The sequence below is a fragment of the Mesocricetus auratus genome, unplaced genomic scaffold, assembly GCF_017639785.1.
Source record: "Mesocricetus auratus isolate SY011 unplaced genomic scaffold, BCM_Maur_2.0 Super-Scaffold_100004, whole genome shotgun sequence".
NCBI lineage: Eukaryota > Metazoa > Chordata > Mammalia > Rodentia > Cricetidae > Mesocricetus > Mesocricetus auratus.
Window position 1 is genome coordinate 11521872 of NW_024429189.1, and position 17316 is coordinate 11539187.

At 33.6% G+C, this 17316-nt stretch overlaps 1 protein-coding gene across 6 annotated transcripts in view; it reads right to left on the bottom strand.

The window, feature by feature from the left end:
* The window catches only part of Lrp1b (LDL receptor related protein 1B), a 1890041-nt gene that overhangs the window by 1049426 nt on the left and 823299 nt on the right, over positions 1 to 17316 (bottom strand). For all 6 annotated transcript variants that reach the window (XM_040745299.1, XM_040745298.1, XM_040745301.1 and 3 more), the window contains exons 4-5: positions 12165 to 12284; positions 5027 to 5155 (exon numbers count right to left, since the gene is read on the bottom strand). In XM_040745299.1, coding sequence (XP_040601233.1) covers positions 5027 to 5155; positions 12165 to 12284 — 249 coding nt within the window. The remainder of the gene's footprint in view (positions 1 to 5026; positions 5156 to 12164; positions 12285 to 17316) is intronic.

Sequence of the window (17316 nt, forward strand, 5' to 3'; positions counted from 1 at the left end):
ATCTTGAAACTTTGTTGCTGAATAAAAATATAGATATGTGCTAGACTATGAAGATGATGATGTCTTCCAGCCAAAAACAAAAACAAAAAAGGAAGCCATAAAAATATTCATGAGGAGTTGTTATGCTTTGTGCTGTTCTATTCTTGAACAACTTTTAGATAGGAAAAAGAAACGTACATTGTGTAATTTGGGAAATGAAAATGCCACTGAAAATTTTCATGCATTCTATCCTATGGAATTTAATTTACAAATCCACTGTGGGACAGATAACATATGTAACAGAAATAATTCCTTATAATAAATATTTTCCCATGACAAGGCTACCTGCTCAAGATCTCACACAATTAGGCAAATTCTAGAAACCCTACAGAGTAGAACTTATGTCAGTACTGCCTAGTTGTTCAGAGGAGAGTTCATTTACTGTGCACTTTCCTTAGCTTGCCCCTTCTGATATTTCAGGTTTTTCTGAAAGGGAGACTTTAGTAGGGATGAAAAATGCAAGGGAATTAAAATTGTGCTTCTCAAGCTACTCTGGGACTACTATCACCTTCAAATTATAGTCGTTCATAAATAAACAGCAAAACTGGCAAACTATGTAATTTTCTTTAAAGTTGCATCCAGGGTTTTGGTTCTTTTTCTTTAGTCTCCACACCCCTTTATCTTCATCTTGGTTCCCAGACCCTTCTAAAGAACTTTTACCAAGGATAGAATCTTTTCTAAGCATTGAACTATTTTCCTGCCACTAGCTATTTACTATATGCTCATTATGTCATCTGCATGCAACATGTAAAGAGTAGTATACCAAACTACTGTACTGTGCTGGTCGATGGGGATTGCTCTTAGCAAAGAACACTTCACATCTTATCTTATCAAATACTAATCAAAACTACAGGCCACTGAAATGACCCTTACAAAGAGCAAAAATCTTGATGCAACTTTGATCCAGTCCACTGACCTTTCAAAAGAAGCAGTTCTGAGCTATACAGTGTTCTAGGGCATTAGTCTCATAAGTAAGTTTTAATGTGTGATGAATGTTAAAAAGAAACCATAGAAGGATGCTTTAATAACTGAGCTGCAAACGACACAGGGAAGGGAAAAAAGTTCTCTGCTCTACAGGATCCCGCGGGCTATCTAAGAAGAAGCAGCCATGATGTTAATGGTGGTTGATTCTCCAACTGCAAATACCTCATTACTGCATCAGGAGATGTTCAATTATACCATGGTTTTAATTTAGAAGATGGAAAGCTACAGTTTTAATTCATTTCTCTCTTACTTTTCTTCTTCCCCATCATAGTGATGGAAACAGCATGCAGCATGATTGTATTGTTGTCCCAGCTCTGTTTAGTGATGTACTGCTTTGCATGATACCAAGAAAATATTTCAAGTACCTAGTGATGTTTTCATTTATTTTGGCTTTCTTTTCTCCCATATCAGTGAACAGCAAATAAAAAATGCACACATACATTGTCAGCTATGAAAACATATGTTTAGGTAACAATATACAGACTGAGCAGGTTTCAGTTAAACATTTAGGAATTCACACACACACACCACCACCACCACCACCAACAACAACAACAACAACAACAGCAATTGGTGAATAAAGTATCCCATGAATTTGAAACAATGCAGGAAGGGGATTAAGAGAGAAGAAAGATAAGTGAGAAATGAAAAAATAATATTGTAATCTCAAAACACAAAAGAAACAGTTATTTTTTAAAATAAAACTACAGAAGAATATTGAAGATGGTCAATGGGTACACATCTCTGAAGGCTGCTGGTGCTCTATTCACCAAAAGATGAACACTCTCAGACTTTCTTGCACAGTGATGAGCATAAACTCAATGCAGGGCACTTCATGTTACCAGTGTTCCAGAAATTCCACTGGTTCAGGAGATTTGTTTTGTATAAGTGGTCAGTACACAGAACAAACAGACAAAAAGGCCTAAATGTATCAAAAGTTAAACTGCCAAGAGCTTGCAAATTTCTCCATTAGTGGAAACTGGTACTCTGTGGGCTCATTTTAAACCCCAAGTTCAACTAGACCCATACTGATACAATTTTATAACAAAGGCAATTGAAATCATTTAACAATAAGAGGGATACATTTAACAAGTAAAATTTCATCATTTTTTGTAAAACAAAATGTCAAAATATCCAGACAGTTATTGGCTCTTAGTGTAAACCTCACTGCAGTCTTAAACAGTATTTCATCTCTCACTTATTTTAGTGAGTCTCCTCCAACAGTTCAGGATTATCCAGGTATTCATGCCTGATGTTACTTTACAAATAGTCATCACTGACTTTCTTTTTTTAAATGATTACTTTTGAGTTCAGAAGTGCACAGTAAAAATAGTGACACCAGGTAGAATACCTACAAAGGTTTCCAACTCAGAAATGTTTGACTGACACAGAGTGTGAAATGTATAGGGGAACCCTCCATTTCACAACTTAAGAAATATAGCTTCTTGCTTAAAATTTTTCCTTTTCCTCTTGACCACAAAGCCTACATTCCCCTCTCTCCACCATTCATGCTTTGTACAGATGATCTTAGGGCTTATCAATTTTACTTGTGGTCAGGCATGATACTCCAAAAATGGAATAGTAAATTTAAGGTATCAATTTTCCTAATTATCATCAATTGTCATGTTGAAAATAAGACCCCACAGGCTTGATTTGCATTGAACACATAGAAGGACACAACATATTAAAACTTCAGCCTATTTGTAAGCAGTTTGCAAGCCAGTTAACTATCTGTTCCTATGAAGAGCCCCTACCCCAAGGATCTCTCTATAGAACCCTCCTTCTCAGTCTGTTCTTAGGTAACATCTCCATCATTTTGGTTCGTTAGTAGTGTGTTTCCCTAATCTCTGGAAAATTTTGCTACAGTATATATATTTTTAATGTGGCATATTAAGTAAAAAATTAAGTGCGACCAAAATCAACAATTTTCTCTGGTTCATTTGTTATAAATGCAAGAAAACTAAAACAGACTGATGGTTTTCTTCCAAGATACATGGAATAAAATATTCATATGACCTTCAAAAATAGTTGCTGTTTGTTCTAGACTTAGGCCCTTATTATTAGCAACTCATTTTTCTTAAACTTTAAGCCACACAATATCGCCATAGCAACTGTTTATTTTTCAAACTCGGTAGGCAGATATTGTCTTCAAGCTAAGGGCATAGAGGTGATTTGTATACTCCATTATCAATTCCGGAGTCATCACCTTTCCTTGATACAGTGTGACATTACCATGTGCCATCCCTCTCTAGTCATATCCTATTACTGTCAGATAAGCTCCTTCTGCAAGAAGGGAAGCAGTGTTCTGTTGAGTCAGGTTTGTCACATTTCATTCTCCCCGAGTATCTGAGGCAATATTGTCTGACTCAATATAAACAGTGAAGAATTAGCCTTCCGTAGTACATTAATATTTTGAATCAGAAATCTTCATGCAATGGAAATTGGGAACAGAGAACAAGTTTAACGGTTTTAAAGATTTGAATTCCGCAACCAAATAATTAGGGCCTTGTACATGAAGCAAATAATTCATAGAGATAAATGAAGAATTTATGGAGTTTTTCTTTATGATTTAACACATACAAACATTTTTTCTAAATAATGTACATGCTTTCTCAAGAAAATGGTCAAACATGTTATGAGTTCTATGAAAGAACTCATAGCAGTAATTTACTGAGTTTATATGAGTTAAGCTTCAGAAAAGACAAACTTCCCTTTTTCAACCTCATACTTGCTAATAGGGGAGAGCATTCTTCCTTCCTCAGCATAATTTGAAGTACATATTATGAAAATAGGGTTAAAGGAAATTAACAAGCCTAGGTGAAATATTGTCTATAATATTCCCTCACAATATTCCTGAGTCACATAAGATAGCAGTACCCTGTTGTTAGTAATGTATCTCCAAGATACTTCCTCAGAGCATTTAATAGTTGCTGAGAGTTACATAGAAACTGAAAGTTTTATTTGCTGGCAACAGTAACAAAAACAAAGCAGTTTCAAAACCTGGTATTGAAACATAGATCTATTAATTGTATAATTTTAATTGAAAGCATAAATTCATTTTTCTCTGGCCCCTCCATCTCTCATTTTTTGCTTTTCCTTCATTCTTTTTACCTTTCCTTCCATTTTCCCTTTAAATAAACCTGGAAAAATCATTTAGAAAGAAAGAAAAATTTTAACACCAAATAGAGATAATCTCAAATGATACTGCAAAAATACAATGATGTTAGGAAACCATATATTGTTAGAGTACACACACACACACACACACACACACACACACACACACCACAGATACACAAACAACAATAAAAGATAATGGTGGAGAGAGCATACACTTTTAAATGAAGCACTCATGGAAAGTCACTTGAATGCTGACCTTGTGGCTGAGCCTTAAAAAAGAATGGAGCAGTCCCATGATTTGGGTACCTGAGTACATTATAGGCTGACAAATGGAGTGACTCCAGTCAAGACCAGTACAAATGAAGAAGAAAAACATAATGTCTGGGATAGACAATTGAAGAGGAGGGGGCAAGGGCAGGGTCAGGGACTGGGACATAGAATTGAAAAGGTAAATAGTAAATTAGAGAGACCTCATACTCTTTTAAGTAGCTGACATTTTATTGTCAGGATGAGAATAAGCTCTTTGACAACATTTAATAGAAAGAGTAAACTGAACTAGGTCTTAACATACTACTTTAGTATATGGAATAGAAATTTTAGGCGCAAAGCTAAAGTCCACAAGACCCACATATATTACAGAGTCCAGTAAAAGGATTGGTAATAAAATCCATTAATCCATCTATTTTCCAATTAGAAATTTCACTAGTTAAATGGGTATTCTAAGAGTAATAACTATCAAAAGGATTAATCTGAGTTCCTAGCACATATCAGTGTGTTCACACAAGGGGAAGGCACCCTACGTGCCCACACCACACTGAAAAAAAGAGAGAGAGAACTGTGAAACAGACCAGGAGACTCTGGAAGAACAAAGATTATAACTTACCATTTTTAACCTTGCAAGTTCTGTTATCGGACTGCATTATATAGCCTTCCACACAACTGCAAGCGTAGGATCCATATGTATTCAGGCAGGTCTGGCTGCAGGTACCATATATGCTACATTCATCTTGGTCTGAAAGGAAAATCAATGTCACTTCTAAGCAACTAATGCTTGGAGGTTGAAAATTTTCCTTGAAGAAAACACTTTTTTTCAAATAAAGTATTGTTTTCAAAGGTGAACTAATCCCAATAAACTATTTAAAATAGTTCCAACTAAAAGTAAAGTTCATCACAGACTTAATATTTACAAAGTGAAGAGATCATATTTAGTATTAAATTATTTGTTAGAAAGGGTGCTGACTTCAGTTGTGATGGTCAATGCCAACTATCAAGCATGATTGTCTTTATAATACTGTGAAATGCACTGTAATGCATTTTTGTTAAACAATTCCAATATTTATAAATGCAGCTGTTTCACTTAAGAATTAACCATGTGGAAGGCTTCTAATTGGCAGATTGAATGTGCTTTTTGTGCCAAACCTTGCAAACAATCTTCACTATTTCAAAAAGGGAAAGTATCAAGCACTCATTGAAACTAAAATTGTTATCATTTTTAAGTGTTTGTCATTTTATTTTGCCATTGCTGTATTTTTCTATCTGAGATGTATATGGACACACTTGAAATCATGGCATGCATGCAGAGGTCAGGGGACACTTTAATAGAGTCAGTTCTCTCCCCCATTTGCTTTCATCAATTAAAAGGAACCAACTCATGTTTGTGCACCAAGTACTTTCATCTGCTGAGTTATCTAGCTAGACCTTAGGATTTTGCTCTTAATTAAATTTGGGTTATCATCTATAGTGCTCCTTCTACTTCTATTGTTCCAAGCGATAATTGCATTTTTTTCAGAAAAAAATAGTTTTCTTTCTCCAATGAGCCTAACTAGATACAGAAGTCACTGAATATAGAAATCACACTTTAGTAAAACTTAAATATAGACCCCATGCTCAATAGTAGATGGCCAATATGAAACAAACTCAATGGTATTTTTGGTGATCTTTAAATTTTTTCTGTTTGTTTCTAGCCTCACAGATCTTTTACTTACATAGTATGGCTTCTGATTTTGTTTGAATGTGGTTTGTGTGTGTGTGTGTGTGTGTGTGTGTTCTGCTTTTTCATTTGCCTCTTTGTTTCTGCTCTTGTGTGTTTGTTTGTTTTGTCCAATTTAAAACATTTTTTACTATTCTATTGTTTTCAGATGCCTTTTTGTTTTGTATTGAGAGAAAATAAAGGAGTGGATTTGAATAGGTGTAACAGTGGAGAGAATCTTGGAGTAGTTGACATAGAAAAAACCACAATCAGAATGCAATATAAGAAAAATCTGTTTTCAATAAAAAGGAAAATTTTACAATTGTGTGAATTTAATCAATATTAGGATTTCTTTATTCCAGCCAAACATACATTACAGCTAGATCCAACAGTTTCTAGAAGGCATTGAGTTGACATAGATACTGAGTTTAAAGGAGTCAAGTAGTGAAAGTGTGTATAAGGGAAAATGTTATTTATAGTTCTGATAATGAAGTAATTTTCATGCAAATCTAGAGTCATATATATTATATATAACATTTGGAAGATATTAATTAAAAAGGAGCCAAGCAATGACCTTTGTTTTCCAATTCTAAATGAATTTGGGTTAAAGATGGATTGGTGAATGTAGAGAGAAAATTTAAATCAGAAAAGTAACTGAATATTAATTTCAGAAAAATGAATCTTATAACACATAAATATAATATATAAAATATATGTATATGATTTATATATAAATATGTATGTATTTATGTCTACGTATGTGTGCATACATATTTTTTGAGACAGGCTCTCATGAGGTCAAGGTTGGCTTTAGAATCCCCATGCAGTCTGATCATAATACTCCTTTGCTACCACACACACATCACTTTAAATTCATTATGTTTTGAAGTCAGTGGCAGTAAAAATAGAGAAAAAAGCCTAGCCAAAACTTTAAGAAATAGAGTAGCTATCATTTGAAAGGTGGATAACAGAAGTGAGCAGTCTTCCAATATTGAAGTAAAGAGTATAGGTAGTTTGGATTTTAGTAGAAGGAGAGCATGAGTTTTACTCGTGTAAAGTTTTAGTTCTCTGTCGTGTATTCTCTGGGTAGTGTGTGGAAAATGTAGGTCTGGGACACATGTGCATATGAGAGAGAGAGAGAGAGAGAGAGAGAGAGAGAGAGAGAGAGAGAGAGGGAGGGAGGGAGGGAGGGAGGGAGGGAGGGAGGGAGGGAGGGAGGGAGGGAGAGGGTTGACTTTCTGACCTATGCTTGGAAACTTGGAAATTAGGAGCATATGAATACTAGGCATTAAAAGAAAAGATAAATTTGATTATTTCACACAATGAAAGGAATGTGAAGACAAATATCACTGAATGTAGGGAGAACAGGTGAGGAAATAGCCTACATGAGGATCCCCTGAGGGAGTCTCAATGATTCTTTGAGGATATTAAAAACAAGGGTCTAGGCCCTGCCCTATATGAAATGTCAGACTATGGACACCCCCATGGAGGGCCTCACCCTCCCTGGGGGAATGAGGGGATAACGGGGGATTGGGGGGAGGGCACGGGAGGAGGGGATGGAATGGGAGAGGGACCTGGAACTGACTTGTGAAGCAACCTTGTTTCTTATCTAAATTTAAACTGGAAAATAAAATATAAAAATAAAAAAAACAAGAGCTTTCCAAGGATGTCAATAATTGTCAATAACTGGAATTAATGACTCAACAGGAGCCAATAAAAAGTGCCTTTGACAGACAGCAAGTAGGGTACCAATCTTGGAATAATGTGAAATTCCTATATTAGATAATAAATGATTTTCTATCATGCATTCTACACTTTGAAATTGTGTTACTTTCATGGCTTTCACAGTGTATTGTGAAACATCTACAAAGAAGAGTTTTACCTCTAATATATTAAAACCCTTTAAATGACCTTGAAATTATAGTAAATACATAGTTCTTAATATCATAACTAAAACAGAGGAGGCTTAGATAAGCTAATAAACATGCTGTCATTTCAAGTAACACAAACTTTCAAAGTTTTATGGAACAATGATGAAAGGGTTAGTCTTTCTTAGCCATAAAGAAGAGAAAAATTTCAAAGATGCTTTTAATGAATAATGACATTGCAAGACAGCAATGCATAAAAGGTTGAAGCAGAAGTAATAACTTTAAGAACAAAATGCAGTCAGTTTCTAAAGATCTGGTTATTAAAGAAGGATAAGAACAGCTGTAATGTGACACCTACAGAGGCAAGTTCTTGGCAGAACTTCCTTCCTTCCTCCCTCCCTTCCTCCCTTTCTTTTTATTTCCTTTTTTAATGTTAAAGAATATGAGCATGTTATTTGACTACACATTGAGGCAGCTAAGGAGCAGTTTTTCAAGATACATAAGAAAGTTGAAAATTGGAGAGTACCTTAACCAACATAAATATTGAATAAATATTAAATGGAATAAACATTAGATGGAATAAATATTAAATGGAATAAATATTAATTAAACATTAAAATTGAAATAGTGAATGCATGAAGTATGTCATATAAGAATAAAGGACACATGCTATGCGGAAATGTAAGGTAGGAGAATAGAGTAAGTTGATTTAATAGGTACCAGAGGAAACTAACTAAGATCTGTGTTAAGTACATCCATTGACTGAAGTTGAAGGAAACAGACTAAGAATGCATACTGTAGGGGAATAAATAATTCCATGGTATAATTTAGAGAGGGATTCTCAGGAAATCGGTAGCAGATAATAACTGTCCACTTTCCAAAGATCTTTTAGTTTAATTCTACAAGGCAGGGTATTGTGACAACCTTGCTCTCCTTCCCATGAGAAACTCCAGCAGATGTCCAGCAAAGATGGAAAGATGATGTCACCTCCAACACACAACTATCTACTCCTGGGATTAGCAATGAAAAAAGTCTAGTTGTTTTGCCCCTCCTTATATAAGGTTTTGTCACACATTTAGGTTACAGTCAGAAATTCCTGTGACTGTATTTTTCTTCAAATATTAATAATCTTTACCTTTGTGTATCACCTCTTACTATCATTATGATAAAACAAAGAAAGGTAGCAGGAGTGAGTGAGAGAGAATGAGGAAGGAAAAAATGGAAATAGAGAGGGCGAAGCAAAAGGAAGAAAAGAACATTGAAGACAGATAAAAAAGAAACAAAATCAAGATAATCATTCATTTGAATTCTAGTTTCAGGGTTGACTTCTGGGAAAACCAAAGCTAATAAAGGAATTTAATAAGGGAAAGCAAAAACATTTCTGTATAGCATAAGGGGCTATTTAAGTTAAGAAAGAATTAACCTATATGGAATTCTTTACTCTGACTTTGAATTTCTTTATAGCCCTATAAGAACTTGCAGTCAGGGATAGCTCATTTGAAGTAAGAACTTTAGAGGATAGAAAGAGTAGTATTTGGAGCTATGTCTACAGTAATGTTGAAAAAATTTAGTTTTGCATTTGGGAAAGTTCAGCCCTTGGTTGCAGTAATAATGCTAATTTACTTTCACAGGTTTTCCAAATTCAACCTTATTGGTTTCTATTTTAGTTTAACTGACATGATTGTGTTATCCAGGAAAGAAATGTGATGAATAATTTCCTTTGTTCTTTTAACTTAGGCAGATATTATTGCTGTGACATTCATGTAACTCCACAAAATTGGCTGCAGAAGAATAGGCATGCTGTTTCTTGTGATGTTGCCTTCTTTTTTTTCCCATAAGGACAAGGAAGTGTCTGGAAACAGTTGAAGAGAAACAATGATTCTCACACTTAGCAAGTAAAGAGTGAAAGCAAAATAAAAGGAATTCACTTTCTATGAGTTACTTCTGAAATAATCACCACATATATTTTTTCTCCATTTTCAACAGAAGAAATTGACTATGGCTGAGTTTTTATTGTTAGTTAAAGTTTAAAAATTCCTAGAATTCAATTCAGTTCTACATTGACTCCAGAAAGCACAAATCTTGAATTCTTTGGGTTAAGACTTAGTGAGAGAAAAGGTTGCTCAGAGGTCCATCCCCTATCCCAAAGCATAAATAGATCAGGTTTGAACTGGGAAAATCCAGCATGTCCATAGACTTTAGATTTCCTATCACTTATCTTTGGCTGACTTTTATTATTATGAAGACATTAGTGCTTATTCTTTCAAACGTGAACTTTTTTGTGTAGTCTTCTAATTTTTAAAGGAAAATATAAAATGACATTTTATCTTTCTATGGCAGATTTAAGATAAGGTAAATATTTGATTATGAATAATTTTATAATATTTTTTGTTTCCCAGAAAACAAATAATAAACAAAAGTCAGGTCCGAAATAAGTTTTCAAAAAGGAAGGAGCCTCTTCGTGAAATACGAATCACGTAGAACTAAGGTTTTGAGTTTGAAGGAGAATAACTCCCACAGTGTTGTCCATTTGAATGCTCAATCCACAGTTAGTCAATGCTGTTTGAGGAGACATTTTTGAGTGAATGAAGAATGTTGAAAGGAAAGGTGTCATTTTTGTCACAGAGGGTTTTAAAATTTAAAAGACTCATGCCATCCCCACTCTCTCTGCTTCCTGCTTGTGGTTTAAGATATGATCTCTCTTTCCTAGCTCCCTGCATGCCTGTCTGTCAGTATGCTTTCCTAACATGCTGGTGATGGGCTGTTATACCTGTGGAACCATAAACTCTCATGTAAGTTGCTTTGGTCAAAGTGTTTTATTACAACAGAAGAGTCACTAAAATATTAGTTTGTAATGCTTTTGACACTAGTATTTTGAAAAATCTTTTCTTTCACAATTCTCTTAAGTCTAAAATTCTGTATTAAGGTAAAAAGTGGCAAAATAATCACCACAATAAAATTAAATTAGGGAAAACAAAATTGTATTTATAAGTGGTCTTCACAATGCAGTGTTCTCTTCTTGTTATATATTGCATTTACATAATTTATGAATATATCTTAGCATATATATTTAACAGATTTAAGTATATATTTGTGCATAAATATGCATATATTCAGAATTATGTGAATGCATACAGTATATTGTGTTTATAAGTACATAAAATTATACACACATTAACATTCATATCATTAAATTCAAAATAATAAAGCAATGACCTATATTATTTCAGTGTTGCAGATAAATCATTTTGGAAGATGACTACTTGCTGAACCATGCTCAGAATATCTAGAGCACTGAAACCTTTGAAGAGCTGGATTAAAACCCAGGAACTCATCGTGCTAGACAAGCCTGGCATAACCAACACCTAGGCCCCCAAATCAGAATTCAGAAATGGAAATGATGTTAAAGTCAATATTTACATTGATTACTGTGGTATTAATTAAACATAAGATCCCAAGTTATTGATGTCAAAACCTTAAAGAGCATTACATACATAATAATCAACTTATTTAATTAGATTTATACTACACAGCAGCAATATGATAACCATAAACCAATTATGAAGTTAAACATAATAAAATATAGTTTGGTATTGGAAAACGATATTTCATTATTTTCAAAATCTGCTGTTATGGAAAAATAAGGTGAAAACTGGAAAAATGAACATATAATATTCAAGTTTTCTGGATAATGCTAACCTTTAAATTTTCAGGAAAAAAAAGAACTGTTAATATTTAACCTGACTAATGATTATTTTCAGATACCTCACTAAATGTTTCTCAACTAAGACTGTATACAAGTACTAGATATTGCTTTCTCTTTGGATTGTAAAAGCTATCTCAAGGAAAAAGAATTGAGGTGTCATACTTGACATATTTCCGTATTGGGAAATGGAGAAGCATGTAGACAAATGGGACCCAGAAGGAAATCTCAGGTTATCAGGTCTGTTCTTGAAGGAGATTTGGACATTTACCTTCCAGTTCTCTATTTTTTTATGGTACAGGGGTACAGGCTTTGTTTATCATATACTCATATTGAAATACTTTGTTGCTTTTTAAAAGGGTCCGGAGCCTCAAGAACTGTGAGCCAAAATACATCTTCTTTCGTCTTAATATATTTATCTCACATACTTGGCTAGAATAATAACATGCCAACTAATACAGAGAGTCACATTCATACTTGCCTTTACAGCTTTTCCCATCTTCTGTTATTTCAAATCCATCTTCACAGTAACATCTTGTAATATTTCTGATCACTGCACATTTAAACTGGCAATTCAGCTGCTGACAACTGGGTAGCAGATCTGCAGAGGAAAACAAAATACAGCTCTGTATCAAACTGTGCACATACATCTATTTCAATTTAAGTATTGTTAATATTAAACAAAATTGAGCCAGAGAGGAAGGTACACCTGCTGTCTTAAAAAGTCTGGTTAACATTTATTTGAAGGACTGGTAGCAACACTTAATGTTAATCTGTATTCAGTTTTCAGCATGTTAGCATATGACTATATTCAAGTAACAAGTCTTTTCAAATTCTGGTAAATTAAATTATTTCAAGAGGAAAAGTGTCAGTGTGAAGGTTCATTTTCCTGTCCATGTCTCTCTGCCTGATGCATCAGTTGATTTCCTATCTTTGGAAGCGTGCTTTGATTTACCAATCCATGTGTAACATGCGTAAAACCAATGTGAGTACATTCTAACTCAATGATTTACTTTTCATTGGTGGAAAATATTAGATAAATTTTGGACATAATATATTTCATTATGCTTGTTTTCTTCTAGAAGAAATACATCATTAAAGCACAAGTCAGAAACCCTCCAAATAAATTCAGATTCATTGCAATGGTTCACAAAGACATTGGGTAATAGGAGCACACACTGCACAGGTGCTAATGGGAGCAGAATTTTCTAGATTTGAAAATCATTTCAATAGAAGGTATGAGTATTTATCCACTCTCAAAATATTATTCTAGTGTATTAGAACAATACAATTTTCCCTTAGGATGAATGATAAGCATTCTGAAGGCTAAAGTTAAATGAGTCAAAATATGTCAAAATTTATTTGATGCTTTATAAAATATAAAAATAGTAGACAACAAATCAAAATAATACATCTGTAACATTCTAACTTGATCACTGGGTACCTTAGTAGGATATAATTATTTCTACTGTTATCTTACATCTACTGCTTTCAATTACAACATAAGATTCTTTCATCATCCTTCTTTTAAAGCTCAAAACCTCCTTCCTAAGATTCACTCACTTACGTTATCCTTGTGTCTTATTTCCTTCAGGAAGACAGACTGGTCAGTAGATATTTTACTAGTTTTACAGTACGTGTTTGTTCTCCTGTGCAAATTCTTGCCCTCTGTCTTTCACACTTAGTTTTGAGCTAACAACCATCATCAACACACCACCACTTCTCTGCTAGTCCCACCTCCTCTCTCCTTTTCAAGGCCATTGCTTAAGTTGTGATCTGCTTCCCCTCCTGGTCATTTTTTTTCATTTACATCAGGTCTGGGTTGTCAAACTGAAGCATAACTCTATTTGTAACATTTTATTGGAACATTGCCACACTCACTATGTACTTACAGCTCTCTGATTACGTTCATAACACCTAAGAGAACAGTAGGCCCTCAAAATATAAGGTATATACATTTGCCTGTTACAGAAGAGGTTTTTTTGTATATGTCTAGGTGCACATAACTATGTATATATCTTCTTTTTCCTTGTATTTTTAATTCAAGCTTACTTCATTAACTTCCCTTCAGGACTTGTATATGAAGTCATATTGACCTTCCTATACAAATGCACTGAACCTGATTGACCCTCAAATGACCTAACCAACTATCAGCTCATCATGATTCCAGCATACTATGTACTTGACTTTCTACCGTCTCATGACCTTTTTTGTTGATTTCCATTTCTTTTTATCTACTTGAAGGTGTAGTATCCCGGGGAAGGAACTGAGGTGTTTTTCTTTGACTGCTGCTCATTTGTGAACTCCGTTGTTTGGAATATAAATGTTGTCCTTGAATTAGAAGGCTCATTTTGTCATACTCAATTTCTAAATTTCATAAACAGAATAATAATTGAGATATTGTATTAACTTTTTCTTGAGAGTTATGTATAACTGTTTTTGTTTTCTTTCTTTTTTCCTTTCCTTTTTTTCCAAGACAGTGTTTCTCTGTGCAACAGCCCTAGCTGTCCAGGTACTAGCTCTGTAGATCACGCTAACATCAAACTCACAAAGATCTGCCTGCCTCTGCCTTCTGAGTTCTGAGATATGTGCCACTACCACACAGCTGTTTTCATTTTCTTAATGTTGCTTCAATTAATATAAAACACAAGTGAAACTACTTTGTAGTTTAAATATTGGATTCTGTTAAAAATACGGATGTAGATTTTACTAGCTGTTTAATGAACAATGTCCATGCATATTCTCTAAAGAATGCCAATACAGAATATGGAATGATTGATTCCTCAAAATATTATCTTTGTCTACTGTGTCAGGTGGTAATTTAATGTTATCATGTTAGCTGGATGAATCTGAGATGTCTGAGTTACGTCATAAGGGAATATTTCACTTCAGAAGAAATTAAAAAACTGCATTCTGGACTGGTAAATAATACTAGACAGATTATTGTGACTTTGTGTTTTGGCAATCCACATGCCCATCCTTTTTTCAGTGTCCTGGTACTTTGAGAAGAAATTTTGAAGTCTGGCATCAAGAATCTTTACAATGCTCTTTTGGATTCGCACTTTGAGTAATCAAGGTCTATTTTATCTCCACATAAATTTTAGAATCTTCATGGCTGTTACTACTTGAATGTCAATAGAAGTAGTGCATAGATAATATCATTTTTCTAATTCAAATATTAGAAAATATGTGTCTATACTTAGTGTTTATTTGTGAGTTTTATGATATTGTAGTATACATATTTTATAAATGCATTATTGTATCCACATTTATCATTTTTAATTTATTAAATTTATATTATTTACTGAAATGCAGTAGAATTTAGAAATGCATTTAAATATTATTCACCAAATAAGTGTTTTATAATATTGTTAAAATAAATATAACTGATAACCTATAAATTATGATTACATAATAATTTTAGCAAATTAAAAATATCTGCAATGCAAAAAGATTATATTCCTTTTTTGAGTTGAAAAGTGAAGAGAAAAGTAAACAATTCTAGCTCCATACTTTTGACAACTTCACTTATCACTTATAATTCCTTAAAAAGACAAACTTCTGATCTTTACTTTAAAATAGTTTATATATATATGTATATATATATATATATATATATGTATAAATTTTGCTGAACATTTTCTCCAAAAGAAAGCTTAGGCCACAGGTTATCACAGTAGAGTATATTAACCAGGTGTTTTCTTAGAATTAGAAGTAGAATAATGCTGGGCTGGAATTCAGTCCTATGATAGAGCACTTGTTTTAAAAGCACAAGGCTCTAATTTCCAACTCCAGAAATAGAAGAAGTAGCTACATAAACAAAATAACAACAGCAAAAGGAAAACCCGTACAAACTTTTCTAGTAACAGAATTGTTGGGAACATGTATGAGATGGCAATTGCCTTAATCATCACCAAAGGAAAACAAAATTTTATATTGAAGATTGAACCATGGTATACATGGTATCATGAAGACCCTCAAACCTCATTATTCATTCACCTTTCTAATGTAACCAAGGGTTAGATTCTGATTCATACTAAATCAGTTCCTTTGAGAAATTATTAATATAAGATTTAAGTGACTATAAAATCTCTATAATTTATAGTGGACTGTGTAAGTATGGAAATACCAACCAGTTTAGAAACAATGCAGTCCAAGAGGACTAAGAGCTTTTCTCCCTAGCAAAGCCATTCTGTTTATACAGGAGTATCATATAGGTTACCTTGGTATTTCACATTTAAATTTTACAGTAATAATATATACAATTTGTTTTCTCTTATTATAACAAATATCCAAAGCCATTAATCTTATAAAGATAAGTAATTTATGTTTACCTCACTGTTTTTGGGGATGTACCTCATTACTAACTTAGCTTTGGTAAAGATTTCATGACAGATGGCGCTACAATAGCCAGAGGATATAAGGGATAGACAGATGACATTTTAAACCAGGAAACCAAGTAAAGATTCAGAACACATCTCAAAAGCTCATATATCTTGCTCTAATAAGACTTCACTCCATGAGAACAATGTGCCTTACTGAAGATGGGGCCATGGATACTTTGAAGTTGTCCCAGTATAGTCCAACTCTTAAAACTCATAATACATCAAATGCCACACAGGGGACCAAACTTTAAATGGGCAAACTTTTGGAGAAACATTCTTAAATTTCATTCGTACCTTAACAGCATGATATTCTAATCTGCGAATAAAAGTTAGCCCAAATTATGACTTTATCTTGATTAGTAAATTTAAATCTGAACAGAGAGGTAAACATCTCCAACTTTATCACTGATGCCTAGAAAAATATAATTGTCAAGTACAAATTTCATGTGCAGATTAAGGGAAGTTTTCATTTGTAGGAAGAATGTAGGAAAGAGAATATATAGTGAAGAAAACTGTTCTTGTATAATTATAGAAGGATACTATATATATAATATATATATGTGTGAAGCACAACTCATCAGTCACATGTATACAGCCAGTGTGACAGAAATATGACAATATTTGTAATTTTAGCTACTTTATAAGAGTAGGGGAGGCAATATGATGAAAGTAACCCCCTTTTCAATAGGGAGGTTAGGTTTCCCAGCAGAATTTCTACTTATTTATCATTTTAAGAGGAACTATAACTAAATCTATTCAGAATGTGAAGAAGAAAACATTTGTCTCTACAGGCGTTAATATTGTTCTTTAAAATATCCAACAGAGAGCCAATCCTTAGGAAAGAATGATGTTAAACCTGAGATGGTATTTGTATGTTCAAGACTGTGAGAATTTACAAACCAAACCAAATGATCCAACACAGGGCATAGCGCATGTTATAGCAAAAATGTTGAGCCTATTGACTTCTTCCGACCTATTTTGCAAAGTGGCAACTAGGAAAAAAAAAGAAAACTAAGTTTATAATGAGAAATGATTAATAAGTAAAACTATAGCAAACAAATACATGTATGAACAAAACTTAGGTGATAAAAATGAAATAAATGTGTATTAACTGTCTTATCTACTACAGTATTCATGGTATTAAAAAGTAGAGATTGATGCTTATGGAAGGGATAGTCCAATAACTTTGACAATCTAACTACACAGGTTATTCATTGCCCAACATAGGAGAACTACTAAAAAATCTGA